Here is a 17,595-nt window from a genome sequence, read left to right as displayed (position 1 = left end):
CCCTGATGGCACTAGAGAGCCCATGAATGGTCGAGGGATGGCCTTTCCAAGCTCTGTTAAAGTGATTGGGTGGCTGTGGAGCCTCTTGGATCACTTTTACATGAGAGCTGGTCAAATCTGTGTGTCTCTGATTTTGCGGTGCTGCACCGATTTGGGGAAAAAAAGGTTCCTGCAGTATTTTTGCAATTTTAGGTGTGGCTTGCATAGACCTCTGTGCATGAAGTGCCATAGATGTCAGCCAGGTAGCACCTAAAACCGCACTGACCTGCTACTTTGAAAATGTGCTGAAGTAGCACGATTTAAAAGTAGCATCAATGTGAACCGGGGCTAAATAAAGAAAAACTAAGGATCAGATGGGTAAAGGTAGGAAAGAGAAGAGGACAGGGCAGAAAAACACATTTTAAAAAATGCCTGTTTACTAGTGTGCACTGTCTCCACTCTGCCAAATTGCAAATTGCTAAAGTTAGCACACCATTTTAGACATTACATCATTGTAGTGCTGTATAACTGACTTGCTATGTCTCTTGGAACTGCATTTTAACTGGTGTCTTGTTGAGTTTGTCTCTGTTTTGTGTACAGTTCTAAATCTCATCAGCCAAGTTATTTTATACTGCAGGTCTGTGGCCTGAAGAGTGGTATGAGGGAGTCTGTGAAATTGCAACTAAATCTCCTTTGCTGACTTTTCCCAGTAAGGAACCTTTGCGTTCTGTCCTGCAGTACAACTCCGCAATGAAGAATGACACCGTAACACCTGTGAGCAATTTTTTCCAATTTTTAATATTAAGGCTTCATTCACACTAGACGCTCAAAAACCACCAATACCTTGCTGGATAAAAAATTCTAATGTTTTGCATTTTTTGCCAGCGTTTTTAAAAGTGTTTAGTAGTGGTAGAATTTTTGTTAAGGAGCAGGTGACCGACTGCGTCCTTAACAACCAGTGAATAGTGGATTCAAGCCAGCCGCCATGTCCTTCCCAATGGATGACTCGTCAGCTGTCAGCGGGCAAAACAATTGCTAGCAATAACATTTGAGGGAAAAAAACAGAGTAGGGATCCCCCCCCAAATCCATACCAGCCCTCCTACCCCAAAGCACCCCACCATGTTAAGCCATGGAGAGGGGGAGTACGCTCACCCCCTTCCTTTCCTGCATGTTCAGATAAGGGTAGTGTATGGATTTTGGGGGCCCCATGTTGTTTTTGTTTTCTTTTTGCCAGTTTTTTATTGCCGGCAAATTGTTTTGTTTACATACAGCTGGGAACCCCGCTGACAGCTGATGAGTCATCCGTTGTTAAGGATGCGGCAGCCGTCTTGCTGGCCCACTCATTAACAACCGGCTATACACTGGCTGTTAAGGTTGCTGGCGGGCCGATGGCTAAGAAAGAAAAAAAAATGGAAACTGGTGCTTAGCAGTGGTTAACAGCGTTTAGGAGCTGTCAGCTTTTTCTCTTTTGGCAAATTGCTCCCAGAAACGCAAAAAAAATTTAAAAAAAATTCCTGCACCTAGAGGCTGAAGCTTAAAAAACCCTTCTAGCCTACAATAGTATGCATGGACATACAGGATAACACTATTTGGTTCAAGAGGCAGAAAAAAAACCCCTCAAAGTAACAGCTAGGAGCTTAAAAATTATCTAGTGTGCATGGAGCCTTATTGTGTTGTGTACAAAACAATTGTATGGATTTTGATATTTTACATGCAGGCAGAGCTAAATGAGCTAAGGAGCACTATAATTAATCTGCTGGATCCAGCCCCAGAAGTATGCCAAAATATCAACAAACTGGACTTTGCCATGTCCACTTACCTGCTCTCTGTGTATCGGCTGGAGCATATGAGGTGAGCACACCAACATACATCCACTGAAGTTTTGCTTTTGCTCACATGTTAAACCTGATTTCTATTATTTCTATTTAATCTGAAATCATTTCCTGCCTGGTAGGGTCTTGCACTCCACAGATAAGGACCGTTTCCAGGTCATGTTCTTTTACTTTGAGGATAAAGCAATTCAGAAAGACAAATCGGGTGAGAGTTGATTTTTATTTGATAGAAATTAATATTTGCTTTGCATAACTAAAATTTGCTATATAGTACCCATGACATTCATTTGTGTTGCATTGAAATTGGTTAAACTTTTTGCTGTTCATCATAGATCTTCAACGGTTACACTTTAATTATATGCAACATTTCCTAACTTGTCGAAGAGAAGGCATAGAACCTTTGTTTTTTATTTGCTGTCTGTGCCTCTAATGAAGGTTTTACCTTACTTCCTCAAACCGGAAGTGAGGGGAAATCTCTCAAATGAGGATGCAGCAATAAAAATTGTTTTGTTAGAGTAGAGAAGGATAAAACATACATTTATTTATTTATTTATTTATTTATTTATTTATTTAAAAAAAAAATAATGCTGTTTTGGTCCCTCTTGGCAACATTCCTTTACCTTCCTGTACCAAAGGCAGAAGTTACACAAGAGAGAAATATGTAAATATTTAAACACACTTGATCTTGTAGTAAATATTTGGCATCCCTCCTCATTACATTCACAGTTCATTGAGACTAGTTTAACCACTTGAGTACCAGCTTGTAATACCCCCTCATTGGCAGACCATTTTTCAGTTAGAAACAATTTGAAACGTTGACTGACAGGCCCCCTAACGCAGATGTTTAGATCGTGTCCCCCTGTCAGTTTTTCAGGCAGACCCGATTGAGTGGCGGATCGTCCGGCATCCAATACGCTTCTCTAAAAACAGACTGCCCCATAGAGAACAGCGGGCCATGTCCGCTCTGCAGCAGCAAAGTGAACACAGACCTGTCATCCACCTGCTCAGATTGAGCTTTCTTTTGGTGGTATTTATTAACTGTTGGGTTTTTTATTTCATTTTTTTACGATAAAAAGGAGAAAAATACCAAAAAAACAAACAGTTTCCCTTACTTTCTTTTGAAATAATCTCAGGAATGTGTGAAAATAGCCCAAATCATCCCTTTTTGGAAAGTAGATAACCCAAGCTGATCTAATTTTTTGCTACAGTATTTTGAAAATAAAATAAACATGGGGGGGAGTTAATCATGCAGCTTGGTAATGGTGCACAAGATACACTATTGTACGGGTCATACACAGAGAGAGGAGGAAGTGAGGGAGTTTAATATACAGGTCACATACAGTGGCCAGATGGAGATGAAGATGGTTAACTTGTAGATGTGCAGGATAAGGGGCTAATAAACGGGTCACTAGAGAGACAGGTTGGGGATTATATGGGCATAAAAGGGTCTGTAGCTGCCGAGCCATTCCATTTTTTTTACCCATTCACTATTGCTAAAATCTCTCTCCTTCCTCTATTATAAGAGGAATGGGAGGGATCCACTCTGTAAACCGGGGGTTGTGAACGTATGAGCTAAAAAGGATCTCAAATGTGGCCTCTGACGGTCCTTTCAAGCATTACATATGATGAACATTATGCCCTTTGGTGATGGCAAACTGCAGACCTAAAATGGGAAATAAGGGTAAGAGTGTAGACATTCTACCCTCTTGGCTAAGGATATGCTGCAGAAAAGACCATATGGAAGTGGAAATAGGCTTATAGAGGTCAGTGCTATTATCCTAACTAATGTTCCCAATACAGACTGCTAAGGTCTGATGGCCAAACATCATATACCAAAGGGTTGCAAGTTGTGCACTAGGGCTGTAAACAAAGCATGTAATCACATGATGCACATCTCCTCGTATTGGGCCTTCGGATTATAAACAGCATTGGGTAAATAGGCCACCAATCTGCTTTTTAAAGTGGGAGTAAACTCCCATGCATAATTTGTACCTACAGATAAGCCAAGGCTTACCTATGGGTACTGTAAATATCTCCTAAACATGCACCTTTTAGGAGATATTTACTGTACATGTTGCCGGTTACGTCACCCGCACACACGCTCTGAAGCAACTGCCACTGAAGCCTTGTCAGCGGTGGAAGGCCTTTGCTCTAAGGGAAGTCTTGCATAATGTGCTAGTATGCGATGCATACTAGCACATTATGCATATACCTTGCAGGTTACAAAAATAAAAAGCCCAGTGGTTTACTTCCGCTTTAATGATGTGCCCTGGTAGAAAAGGGATCAAAGTACTTTGTAGGGGAGTGTAGGAAGTTGGGGATGAGTGCCACTAACTGGCCTCAAAAGAATTTGGAACATCAAACAAAAAATTGTTTTCAGATTACCATTATGGCAATTCAAATAATAACATATTTATAATTTACGATTTTCGATTGATTGGACCTTTCACAAAAATGTGCATCAGTTATTTTTTTCAATTTTTATTATTCTGATTACTTTTTCTATGTTTTTGCAGGAATGATGCTGTGCATTATTGCTGTAGCTGATAAAGTATTTGATGCCTTTTTAGCAGTGATGGCCGATAAGGTAAAAGTTGAACAATAGCCTTGTATGTCACTTAGATTAATGCAGTATGTCATACACCAAGTTTCCTCCTCTGTACATTTGTATCAACGGTGGCTTTATTTTGATATGGCAGGTCCTTGACAAAATATTATAATGCTATTGCCAGTTTTGAGGCTTTAAAGTGGTTGTAAACCCACAGAAAAAAAATAAAACCTGCAAGACAAAGGCATAATGAGCTAGTATGCATACTATGTAGTGTAAATGTGGAGGCGCTAAAGAGTTGCATAAAAATTAAATGAATGAACCCTATAATTATTGATTAACAGGCAAGTGCCTGTCCTAAAAAATATATATAGTACAAAAAAGAAACTGCACTATATTCAAATACATTAATACACATCTACCAAATGTCACTGAACATCACAATGGTGAAATATAATTAATAATATAAAACATAAAGTGCATGTGCTGATAATGAAACAAATCATTAATCGAATTATGCAAAGTCCATAAATCAATAATAAAATTCATAGTAGTGAATCCTTAATAAACTTCCAATACAATCCGCAGATGCAAATCCAGTGACAAGACTTGAACACCTTCAGCATCAGTATAATAACACCCGATGTGCTCGATAAATGGATGGCAGCTTACCACAAGATGTTGACCCCTTTAATTAAAAAAGGTCAAATGCACTTTGAGCAAGATGATACTTGCTTTAAAGGTAGAGATGATATCCCGGAACCAACCCTTCTCCCCAATGGTGGCTCAGAGCAGGATATGTGAACAAAAGATGGGAACCAAAATAGTGTAATCCTGTTTTATTAGGTAGTAGATAATAACAATAAAAAGCCAAATGGCTGCTTACTTTAAAAGTGCCTTAGCCCGAGACTGAGGCTGAGAGGCATAAAGTGTATATGAATCTTGTCCGTCCGGCTGGAACAGGCGTGTGTTCCACCTGCGACAACGGCGAGCCAGCGGGACCGGAAGTGAGGTAACAGCGTGACCAAGTACCGCCTCGACGTACGTTTCATCCAACATGTCATATGGAAGCGTACTTGGTCACTGGTTGGATGGTCTTAAGAATACTTGTCAATTAATTAACATGAGAAAAAAGGTGTATGTTTTAACAGCCTCAGTGCCGGACTCATTGGCACCAACACAATAACATCCGGCGCGCTAGAACCTTACACAGATAAGAAAAAACTTCCAATCCCATTGCGTGCCAGTGCCTAGACAATATCGCAATAGGATATTTGAATTGTACAGGAATAATAATTGTACCCCAATGTAAAAATTGCATTGTAAAAATTAAATAATTAAAAAACTGAAACAGATATTGTGAATATCTATAAACTTAATTATAGAAATGTAAAATATTAAAGGGAAAAACTCAATACCTGGAGAAAAAATTATTCATTGGTTAAAAAACAATTGAGGATTTTCTATATTGAGTCCCTGGAGCTGCATAGTCCTTAGACGATACATCCATTGGGTCTCATTCTGTGAAATGGCCTTTTTAAGGTCAGTCCCTCTCCAATGGTGCACAGCTCTATCAATGCCATAAAATGTGAGCTGGCAAGGATCTCTATCATGGTACTGAGAAAAGTGATGCGACACACTGTGATTAGGGAAACCTTTGGAGATATTGGCCACATGTTCATTTATCCTAACTCTTAGCTCCTGTGTAGTGCGCCCTACATATTGTAGGGAGCAGGGACATTTCAGAACATATGTAACATTTTCGGAATAGCACGTGATCAGGGGTTTAACACTGAATTCCTGCTGTGTTACCAGAGATTTGAATTTGTTAATTTTCTTGCCCTGTCTTGTGGTTGTACGGCATGTATTGCATCTCGTACAGTAATGAAACCCTAATCCATCCAAGAAAGTTAGAGGCTTTCTTGGAGGGTCTGGGACATTCGGTGCAATCATGTTCCTCAGGCCCGGTGCCCTCCTGTAAATGAATTTAGGTCTAGGGGGTAAAACAGTTTCTAAATCTCTATCCTTTAAGAGGATAGGCCAGAATTTACGAAAAGGTACGTTCGATACTTTTGTATTGTCTATGAAAACCAGAGACAAAGGCCAAGTCTCCTTGGAATGGCTATTTTTTCTTAGAGGTCAGAAGAGTCTCCCTATCTATAATTGAAACTTCTGTTTGTGTTTTGGTGAGTATCTATTGCGGGTACCCTTTTTCTCTAAACCTTTCAGTGAGAATTGAGGCCTGTGCACAACCAGTATTGTTGCTATGGGAGGGTTTGGAAGATTTTTTTCTGGGGTATGGGGATTGTTTTTAAAGTTTTTGGCCAACTGAGTGACCACATTTTGAACTTCCATATCCCCCTCCACTGAGGAGTCTATGGGATGGGACTGGTTTACGTTCCCCCTGTCATTTGTAATCCTTCTTGTCCTCAAAATCTTTTATATCCCTCTGGTATTTTTTTGTTTAATCTCGCCATCATATTTAGACAAATATGTTTGGAGATTCTGGAGTATTCTTTAGTTCCCATAAATGGTTTCATATTTTCTTTCAGCAATTTTGGCTTCTACTAAGAAATGTTTGGCTCGAAGCCTCCTAATCATGAGCTGCATAAGCTTTTGCTCACAGGCGTTGAAGAACTGAAACCACTCATCGAGTGTCAGGTCCTCAACACCATCATTAGGGTTCCCATCCCATCTTAACCTCCTGGGGGTGAGGTTCTTACCGATATACATCTTAAATGAAGCTATGTCCCACCATAGTCTTATTTTTTTTCTCCATATCATACTGGAGCTGCTTGAACCCTCTATCTAGGTCCAGATTGGGACTAGGTGCTTGTTGGAACATTTCTTCAATATTGGTCTGGCGACCTTTCTTGAAATTGAGAACATCCATGGCTGCGTAGATAAAACATTTGTGTAAACCTCGAAATGGTGGAAAAAGTGGTATCTCGCGCCAATTATAGTAATAAAAAAATTGAATTAAATAAAGCTGCACCCCTTCGTGCCAATTAATAGTTGTCACCATCCACAATGGTTGGGAGGTATACCCAAAGACCAGTATATGCGGATCAGGAGGAATTGTGATAGCCTCATTGATTTTCATGCACAGGCCTCAATTCTCACTGAAAGGTTTCGAGAAAAAGGGTACCCACAACAGATACAAAAACAGAGAGCAGATCGCGCTAATATACATGACAAGCTATCTGCAAAGCAACTAATATCAAATTAAATGACACCATATGCAAATATGCTGTAACATATGTATATATACTTAGTGAAAAATATATGTGTATACTTAGTGAAAAATATAAATCTCTTAGTGAAAAAATAGAAAAAATTCAGTGAATAAAGTCTTATAAGTGAGCCAAAAGTCCACCATGAAGAAAGTTCATAATAAAGATGTTCCCAGTGCAGGATCAATGAAACATCCCAGGAAAAGTGATGAGAAAGGCACTTCCACCAAAGACAAACACTGCCTCTTACCGAATTTTATTGGTCTCTGTTTAAGGAGACCCAATACAGCATGTAATGATGTTATTCAAACAGGTGTTCCCACAGGTTTGTCCAACTCAGAGCGCCCAAAAACGATCGATCATCTCAGCCAACCTTGTTTCCGCTCCCGTGTCTGCTAAGATAAAGTAACCGGGCCGCACGATGTAGTAGTAGTGTAGTATAACACTTTTTGGTCGCAGCTTTTCACCTTTAATTAACTATTTCGGAACGAGCGCAATAATTTCTCTATTTACCCACAACAGATACTAACCAAAACACAAACAGAAGTTTCAATTATGGATAGGGAGACTCTTCTGACCTCTAAGAAAAAATTGCCACTCCAAGGAGACTTGGCCTTTGTCTCTGGTTTTCATAGACAATACAAAAGTATCGAACGTACCTTTTCGTAAATTCTGGCCTATCCTCTTAAAGGATAGAGATTTAGAAACTGTTTTACCCCCAGACCTAAATTCATTTACAGGAGGGCACCGGGCCTGAGGAACATGATTGCACCAAATGTCCCGGACCCTCCAAGAAAGCCTCTAACTTTCTTGGATGGATCAGGGTTTCATTACTGTACGAGATGTACAACCACTAGACATGGCAAGAAAATTAACAAATTCAAATCTCTGGTAACACAGCAGGAATTCAGTGTTAAACCCCTGATCACGTGCTATTCCAAGCATGTTACATATGTCCTGGAATGTCCCTGCTCCCTACAAATATGTAGGGCGCACTACACGGGAGCTAAGAGTTAGGATAAATGAACATGTGGCCAATATCTCCAAAGGTTTCCCTAATCACAGTGTGTTGCATCACTTTGCTCAGTACCATGATAGAGATCCTCGCCAGCTCACATTTTATGGCATTGATAGAGCTGTGCACCATTGGAGAGGGACTGACCTTAAAAAGGCCATTTCACAGAATGAGACCCAATGGCTGTATCGTCTGCAGACTATGCAGCCCCAGGGACTCAATATAGACCTAGATCTCAATTGTTTAACTAATGAATAATTTGTTCTCCATGTATTGAGTTTTTCCCTCTAATATTTTATATTTTAAATTTCTATAATTAAGTCTATAGATATTCACAATATCCGTTTCAGTTTTTTTAATTTTTAATTTCTCTTATCGTCCATGGACGGACACAGCTCCTTAAATCTTGACAAGTGAGTTATGTTCCCTGTTTACAGGAGAGGACTAGGCAGAAACATGTTAGATAATTAAATACATGTTACTTTAACAGAGTTGAACAGCCTCGCCCAGGGGGCGGTCCCTCCAGACATAACCCTCCTCCCTGCAGTATGCAGCCTTAGTTTCGTTCTGCCTAGCAAAGGATAAGGACGTATGGCTCCCTTTGGGCCCAGCGCTCTGAGAATTTATTTTATTTTATTTTTTCATGAAAGAATCTTTTATCAACTGTCGGCTGAGAGACAGGCTGGATATTTAGATCCTTGTAGTCTACTCAGTCCGGCCAGCGAGTGTGAGCGTACCTTTGCAAAGAGGCTGGGTCTGCCATGACATACCCCAAGACTTTTGGGGTGGCCGGTGAGCTTTACTCCGAGGTCCACACATGACTGGGCTGTGGTGTTGTCTCACTCACAGTGGACCGGGTCGACAGCTACCTCCATTGCGGTTGTAGGCCTGTCAGGAATGCATCAGTGAGTCCTCGCTTGGATGGGTAAGTACATTCCCTCCCGCTTCAGTGGGTTGGTACGGCTGGGCATTCCTGGGGTTCAGGGGGCCTTCTATCCTCCCTTCTTTGCTTCTTTTCCCTCTGCTGCATTACATTACTGAGGGGGGACACCTTACTGAGGGGACTGCGATGTTTCTTTTTACTGCTGGGGTCTTTTTAGAAGAGGAGTTTGGACACTGTTTAGCCTCTTTGGGCTTTCACTGTTCAAAATGCTGCGTTTTTCTGCAGCGCTGTTGCCATTTTTTGGGTGATTTTCAGTTACTATTGAAAATCCCATTGGCGACCATTTTGTTGTAGCCGCGCTATGGCGCAGGTTACTATTGTGGTTGGCCATCTTGTGCTGGTCCCTAGGCGTGCAGCACATGTCTCCTCACAGTTTACCTCATGGTTTTTCCTCCTCTCACATAAGCTATGTACTGAGGGTGGGCAGCGGTGCTGTGCAGTCTTTTCCTGTGATGGTGAGTCCCCAGGGACCCCCCGTTCAGTGCAGCAAGAGGGTGGGTTTTCAGTCTAGCCTGAATAGGGCCCTGGGAGCTTTTGAAATGGAGTCAGCCTCTTCCCCAATCATGCCTGAAGTGGCAGCTGGTGCTCCTGCACCTGGGATTCCCACAGACACTTTGTCAGTAGTCCTGGAATCCTTTATTGCCAGAGTGGGAGCGGAGTGCGGATGTGAGAGGGGTACAAGGCGCCCCTCCCCCCGCTATTCCCTGGGGAATGATCTATATCAGACCAGGACCTGGCTGCGGCTCAGGTCCCCCGGTTCTGTTTTATATAGAGACGTGGACAACTGGGGGACTATAATGTCCCTGGGTGCGTAAGCCGAACACAAGGCACCCTATCCCGCCAATGTATGTAGCCTCCCCCTGCCTGTATCTTGGGTGGGGGCACGTCTTTGCAAGTTCACAGCTCGATGAACCTCCTTGCTTGCCGACCAGTGGGTCTGCGGGGTGGTCTCTTCGGAGTATTAGAGGGTTCCTTCCTATCCACCGAACAGATTTTCTTTCCCTCGAGTCTTGCGGCTCGTCGGTCTGCCCTGAGGCAGTGTGGCGCTTGCTAAGCTGGGGGGTAATTTTCACCTGTCTTGCAGGACTAGAGGTTTGAGAGATCCTATCCGAATCTGTTCTCGGTCCCAAAGATGGACAGGGTCCATCCGATTTTGGGCTTCAAGGATCTAAAATGCCTTTGTGAACGATGGGTAGTTCCGCACAGAATCCATTTGTTGGTAGCTGCGCTCCATCTGGGGGACTTTCTGGCGTCCTTGGACATCAAGGACACATACATGCATGATCCCATTTTGCGCAAGTCACAGAGATTCTGTGCTTCGCGATTGGGGAGGTCCACTGTCTGTTTGTGGCCCTTCCTTTTGATCTAGCGTCAGCACCAAGAGTTTTCACCAGGGTGCTCGCACTTATCCTAGCTTTGCTGGGACAGCGAGGCTTTGCCATCATGGGCGGCTTAGACGCCCTTTTTCTGAGAGCAGCTTCTGGCTCAGAATTAGTGGAGGATGTGTCTATAGCCATTGTGGACCCTCCGAAAATTCGGGTGGGTGTTAAACATTTTGAAGTCCGTCCTGGTTCCGACTCAGCGTTTGGAGTACCTAGGGTTGATCCGGACTCCTCGGTGGCGAAGGTTTTTCTTCCCCTGGAGAAATTGCAGACTCTTCAGTCTGCAGTGAGGGTGTTGGCTTCATGCAATCGGTCATTTGTCCGTTTTGCATGCCAGTCCTGGACCTGTTGGTAGCCTCCTTCGAGGCAGTACCGTATTCCCAGTTCCACACTCGTGTTTTCTAGTGGGAGATACTGTCCAAGTGGTACAAATCTCTTTTGTCTCTGGATCATTAGATCTGGTGAGCCACCTACTCAGTCTCTCTGAATTGGAGGCTGGGATCCCCGACTCTTCGGTCCGGGAAGTCGCTTCTTCCCGTTCAGTGGACGGCGATTACGACGGTCGCCAGCCTCATGGGTTGAGGGGGGCGCCTGGCGGGTCCAGACGGCCCAGGGTCACTGGACTCTAGTGGACTCCTGTCTACCGATCAATGTCCTAGTAGTTTGGGCGATCAGACTATGCCTCTCCTCGTGGTCGAGGAGATTGAATGGTCGCACGATCTGGATTCAGCCGGACAACGCCACGGTCGTAGCTTCGGTCTACCATCAGGTATACTGGCAGGCGGACTACCGGAGTCGCCAGATGCTGGACCAGGGTGACTGGTCTCTGTACTTGGAGGCATTTCAGCTCCCTTGCAGGAGGTGAGACTCACAGGGCATGGATCTCCTGGCCGCTCATCTCGACCACAAGGTTTCGGAGTTCGTGGCCAGGTCTAGTGATCCTTGTACGGACGCGTCAGATGCGTTGGTGGCCATGTGGGGTCTGTATCGGCTACTTTATGTCTTTCCTCCATTGTAGTTGCTTCCTTTGGCTGCTCCACAGAGTGGAGGCCGAGGGGATCCCGATGATTCTAATCGCTCCAGATTGGCCTTGGCGTCCTTGGCACACTGATCTCGGGTGCCTGGTGGCGGCTGTACCCTGGTGGTTGCCAGGGCGGGAGGACCTTCTGTCTCAAGGTCCCATACTTCCTCCTGTGGTACAGTCACTGGCTTGCACGACATGACTGTTGGAAGCCAGACTTTAAGAGACCGGGGTCTGTCCGTCTCGGTCATCTCACCCATGCTGAAAGCAAGGTAGTCTCCTTCCAGGAGGATTTACCATCGCACCTAGAAGACCTACGTCTCTTTGTGCAAAGAGATGGGGTGACGTCCACGGACGTACTCGTTGTCCAGGGTCCTGCTGTTTTTACAGCTTGAAATGGATCTAAAAATTGCCTTAAGCACCGTTTGGAGGCAGATTTCAGCCTTGACTGTGTTTTTTGTCAGTGGCTTTTTGCATCCGATTCCCTGGTGGGTACCTTTTTGTGCTAGGGGTTTGTCATATACTTCCCCCTCTTGGTTCACCTCTTCCCCAATGAGTTTGGACTCTGGCGCACTCGGTTCTTCAGGAACCTTCCTTTTTGGAAACATCAGAGAGATTCTATCTCGGAAGGTGGCATTTTTAGTGGCCATTACTTCTTTTAGAAGGGTTTCTGATTTGGCGGTCTTGCCTTGCAATTCGCCATGCTTGATCCTCCATTAGGATTACGTGGTGGTGTTTCCGAAGGTGGTTTCGGCCTTTCGCCTGATTGAGGACTTTGTTCTTCCATCCTTTTTTCCTCGGCCGGCGCATCCTAAGGAGGTTGCATTTCCTACTTTAGACATTGTACGTGCTTTGCGGGTGTACCTGCCTGCTACGGTTCAGTTTCGGAGGTCTGACGCTCCTTTTGTGTCGGTGTCTAGTCCACAATAGGGCCTGACGGTCTCGTCGACCACCATTTCTCGGTGGTTTAGGCATACAGACCTATGCGCTTAGGGGTCGGTCGCCCCTTTTCGGTCACGGCTCTTTCGACCAGGGCAATTGGTGCTTCCTGGGTTTTGCGACATTATGCGTCTGTCTCACAGGTGTGCAGGGCGGCGACTTGGTCGTCCCGTTCACACTTTTTCCAGATTTTATATGGTTGCTGTGAGTGCATCTTCTGATGCTTCTTTCGGCCGCTAGGTTTTGCAGGCGGCTGTTTACTGTTGCACCTCCTCTGTTGAGGAGCTCTGCTTGTTTTGGGGTGAAGTTAATATTGGTTTTACTGATACTGTTCCCACCCCTCGTTTTTGACACTGCTTGGGGACGTCCCACTTGTCAAGATTTAAGGAGCTGTGTCCGTCCATGGACGATAAGAGAAAATGGGATTTTTTGTGCTCACCGTAAAATCCTTTTCTCTGACATCCATGGATGGACACAGCACCCACCCCTCCTTTTTAGGTTTGTACTGCTTTTTACGAACTGAGGCTGCATACTGCAGGGAGGAGGGTTATGTCTGGAGGGACCGCCCCCTGGGCTGGGCTGTTCAACTCTGTTAAAGTAACATGTATTTAATTATCTAACATGTTTCTGCCTAGTCCTCTCCTGTAAACAGGGATCATAACCCACGTGTCAAGATTTAAGGAGCTGTGTCTGTCCATGGACGTCAGAGAAAAGGATTTTACGGTGAGCACAAAAAATCCCATTTTTTTTTATTTTTACTATGAAATTTTTACATTGGGGTATAAGTATTATTCCTGTACACTTCTAATATCCTATTGCGATATTGTCTCGGAACTGGCACGCAATGGGATTGGAATTTTGTTCTTATCTGTGTAAAGTGCTAGCACGCCGGATGTTATTGTGTTGGTGCCAATGAGTCCGGCACTGAGGCTGTTAAAACATACACCTTTTTTCTCATGTTAATTAATTGACAAGTATTTTTAGAACCATCCAACCAGTGACCAAGTACGCTTTTGGATGACGTGTTAGACGAAACGTACGTCGAGGCGATACTTGGTCACGCTGTTACCTCACTTCCTGCCCGCTGTCGCAGGTGGAACGCACGCTAGTTCCAGTCGGACGGACGGGATTCATATACACTTTATGCCGATCAGCCTCAGTGTCGGGCTAAGGCACTTTTGAAGTAAGCAGCCATTTGGCTTTTTATTGTTATTATCTACTACCTAATAAAACGGGATTACACTATTTTGGTTCCCATCTTTTGTTCACATATCCTGCTCTGAGCCACCATTGGGGAGAAGGGTTGGTTCCAGGATATCATCTCTACCTTTATAGCAAGTATCATCTTGCTCAAAGTGCATTTGACCTTTTTTTTAATTAAAGGGGTCAAAATCTTGTGGTAAGCTGCCATCCATTTATCGAGCACGTCGGGTGTTATTATACTGATGGTGAAGGTGTTCAAGTCTTGTCACTGGATTTGCATCTGCGGATTGTATTGGAAGTTTATTAGGGATTCACTACTATCAATTATATTATTGATTTATGGACTTTGCATAATTAGATTTATGAGTTGTTTCATTATCAGCACATGCACTTTATGTTTTATATTATTATATATATTTCACCATTGTGATATTCAGCCACATTTGGTAGATGTGTATTAATGTATTTGGATATAGTGCAGTTTCTTTTTTGTACTATATATATTTTTTAGGACAGGCACTTGCCTGTTCCTCAATTATAGGGTTCAGTAATTAATAACAATTTTATTGGCGCCTGCACATTCACACTACATACATTGCACTATTTGGTATTTCCACTAGTTTTGGGGTGCAGCTTTAGTTAATTCAATTTTTTTATTAATATAATAGGTGCAAGATACCACTTTTTCCACTAGTATGCATACTAGCTCATTATGAAATGCTTACCTTAGATTGAAGCCCCCGTAGGGGTCCCATCACACTGCTGTAGTCCAGCGACATGTCTCCCGGAGTTATTTCCTGGTATCACGGTCTCCGGCGCTATGATTGGCCAGAGCTGCGATGACATCACCTCAGCTGAAGAAACGGCATGAGCGAGTGAGCCATTTCTTCAGTGCGCATTAAGATTAAAAAAAAAACTTCTGCCTTTACAACCACTTTAACTTGTATGGGGAGAGAAGCAGTTCTGAAGCAAACAAAGAATATCAACATTGGCCCTTCAAGTTTTTCCCTTCACCTAGATCATCTGGTTCACTAGGTCCCAAATTCTTCTGGTTGCAATCGCATACTGTATATCCTATAAATAGATACTTGTATTTCTTCCATAGAAAGTAGTATTGTGAATTTGCACATGGATTCTGTTTTGTGGTCTCTGTAGATCAAAATATTGTTTTGCGAAGTTCTTCTTTAAACAATGGCAGAGATTTAAGAAAAAAATTACCTTTTATTATCTCACTGTTAAACTGTGCCTTACATTAGCTAACTTTCAACATTTTATTTCGCAGCCTAAAACAAAAGAGAACGAGGAAGAATTGGAAAGGCATGCTCAGTTCCTGTTAGTGAATTTCAATCACATTCATAAGCGCATCAGACGGGTAGCAGACAAATATTTATCTGGACTAGTAGACAAGTAAGTATTGTGTAGTATTTCCTTTTGGTTATGTACATGTGAAACTGCAAACATTAATATTCCACCTCCGATATCTATGATCTGTTATTCTCTATGCTAATGATGTGCATGGTGTCATCATGCTAAAAAAAAGCTTAGTTCCCCACAAAGTCTTTTGTGGATGCTAGGGGATTTAAAAAGAACACCAAACCAATCATTCTACTGTAGAGCCAATGATCTTCAACGTGCATAGATTTCAAAGTTCTGCAAATTTGTGCAGGACTGGCTGAATTGGCAAATTAGGCCCCACAGCTGACTAATGCAGTCTCTGAGAACCTGAAAGTTCATTGCGGGATCTGCAGGTAACTCTTGCTACAGTTAATATCAACGTGCATACAATCTATGAGGTGAGGTTACTTGCACCTTGAAGCCTGCAACCATCAAGTCAACTAAAATTTCTGATGAGATTTGAGGCCATATGTCCAAAAGCTGAAAATTAAATGGAGGGTGATGGACTAACCTAGTCAAAACTCTGGTTTGAATCCCATTGAAATGCTGGTGGGATTTGAAACTGTGAGTCGAGTCAAGAAAACAAATATCTTGCAACTAAAAGAATTTTGCATTGTAGCGGTCACAGATGTCACAAACTCAATGTCTAAGAATAGTGTGTAGTTATTTTAAAATAATTACAATAAGTAATCTCTGCTGAAGGGCGAAATTTCAGCTTCTGTGGCCAAGGGTCTACTTACTACTTCACAATAAATGATGACCTCTTTTGATATTTTTGTTAAATACATAAAATAAAGACAAATATTTTGTTATTATTCAAATATATCTTATCTGATGCAAGTGAACTGTCTTGTGTGGTCTGGGCATATGCTATGTATTTTGTTTTGACAAAATTATTTACTTTTGTTACCCATTCCTTTGCAGATTTCCTCACTTGCTGTGGAGTGGCAAAGTGCTGAAAACCATGCTGGATATATTGCAGACCTTGTCTCTATCACTCAGTGCAGTATGTATCTTTCTGTGTTGTTAGACAATGCAGAACTTGCACTAAACAGTCACATAACATATAGGGCTGTTATCCTCTAATACAAGGGTGTCAAACTCAATTTCATTGTGGGCCGCATCAGCATTATGATTGCCCTCAAAAAGGCCAGTTGTATTTGTAAGATTAGAAGTCCAGCGCATCCCCTCCCCTTACATTGGATGTCAAGAGCCACCCCACCATCAGAAGTTGAGTCCCCCACCCTCCCTTTCATTACATTGCACCCCCTTACCTTATGCTGCTTTTGGGAAGAAGCTGAATGCATTGTTGGAAAGCAGAAAATACAGGGTCTGGAGAAGCACCAGAGGATGGCTGGAGCTCTCCTGCAGCTGCAGAAGAGGTGCGAGGACCAGATGAAATGGCATTGTGTTTAACACCTGTGCTCTAATAGTTATGAGACAGGAACCTGTACATTCACCGGTATTTGTTTTTTTAGAGATGATGAGGTCAACCAAAAAAAGGATCGCAGCTGTACGATTAATTAAAGTGGTATTAACGCTTTGTTTTGTTTTTTTAAATAACAACCATGTTAGGCCTCATTCACACAAGGTGGATCCATTGCCACGGAGTCCGCCAGCTCAGTAGGTGATTTCTCCGGTGATCGCCGCTGAGCCGGCACATGACAGGTCCCTCTCTGCTCACTGAGTGGGGACGGGCTTGTCGAGCGCCACTGCTTGCTATGGAGAAATCGGACAAAAACTGACAGCATGTCCGATGTCATCAGATCTCACCCGATCCGATCCGCCAGGACGGATGGTGAACATATCGCCATATGTCTGATTTTAGTGGATCGGATGTCAGCAGACATGGTCACCGCTGACATCCGTCGCTCCATAGACTTACATAGAGCGCCCGTTCAGGTTCACCGAAAAAACTGACAAGCGGTCCGCCTGTGTGAAAGGGGCCTTATACTTACCTGCTCTGTGCAGTGTTTTTTGCACAGAGCAGCTCCGATTCTCTTCTTTCTCCTCCCCCTCGAGCAGTGCCCCCAGAAAAAGCTGCTTGCCCTGGGGGCACTTCTGCATGCTTGTTCCCGAGCCACTGCTTTATGCGTCCATAAGA

General features: G+C 43.1%; 1 protein-coding gene across 2 annotated transcripts in view; it reads left to right on the top strand.

Moving 5' to 3' along the window:
- Positions 1-17,595, top strand: part of PI4KA (phosphatidylinositol 4-kinase alpha) — a 163,742-nt gene that overhangs the window by 81,381 nt on the left and 64,766 nt on the right. For both annotated transcript variants that reach the window (XM_040348472.1, XM_040348480.1), the window contains exons 21-26: positions 617-753; positions 1,698-1,831; positions 1,935-2,017; positions 4,329-4,399; positions 15,379-15,503; positions 16,416-16,497. In XM_040348472.1, coding sequence (XP_040204406.1) covers positions 617-753; positions 1,698-1,831; positions 1,935-2,017; positions 4,329-4,399; positions 15,379-15,503; positions 16,416-16,497 — 632 coding nt within the window. The remainder of the gene's footprint in view (positions 1-616; positions 754-1,697; positions 1,832-1,934; positions 2,018-4,328; positions 4,400-15,378; positions 15,504-16,415; positions 16,498-17,595) is intronic.

Source organism: Rana temporaria, chromosome 1, assembly GCF_905171775.1.
Source record: "Rana temporaria chromosome 1, aRanTem1.1, whole genome shotgun sequence".
Classification (NCBI taxonomy): domain Eukaryota; kingdom Metazoa; phylum Chordata; class Amphibia; order Anura; family Ranidae; genus Rana; species Rana temporaria.
This window is presented reverse-complemented; position numbering and strand designations above follow the sequence as displayed.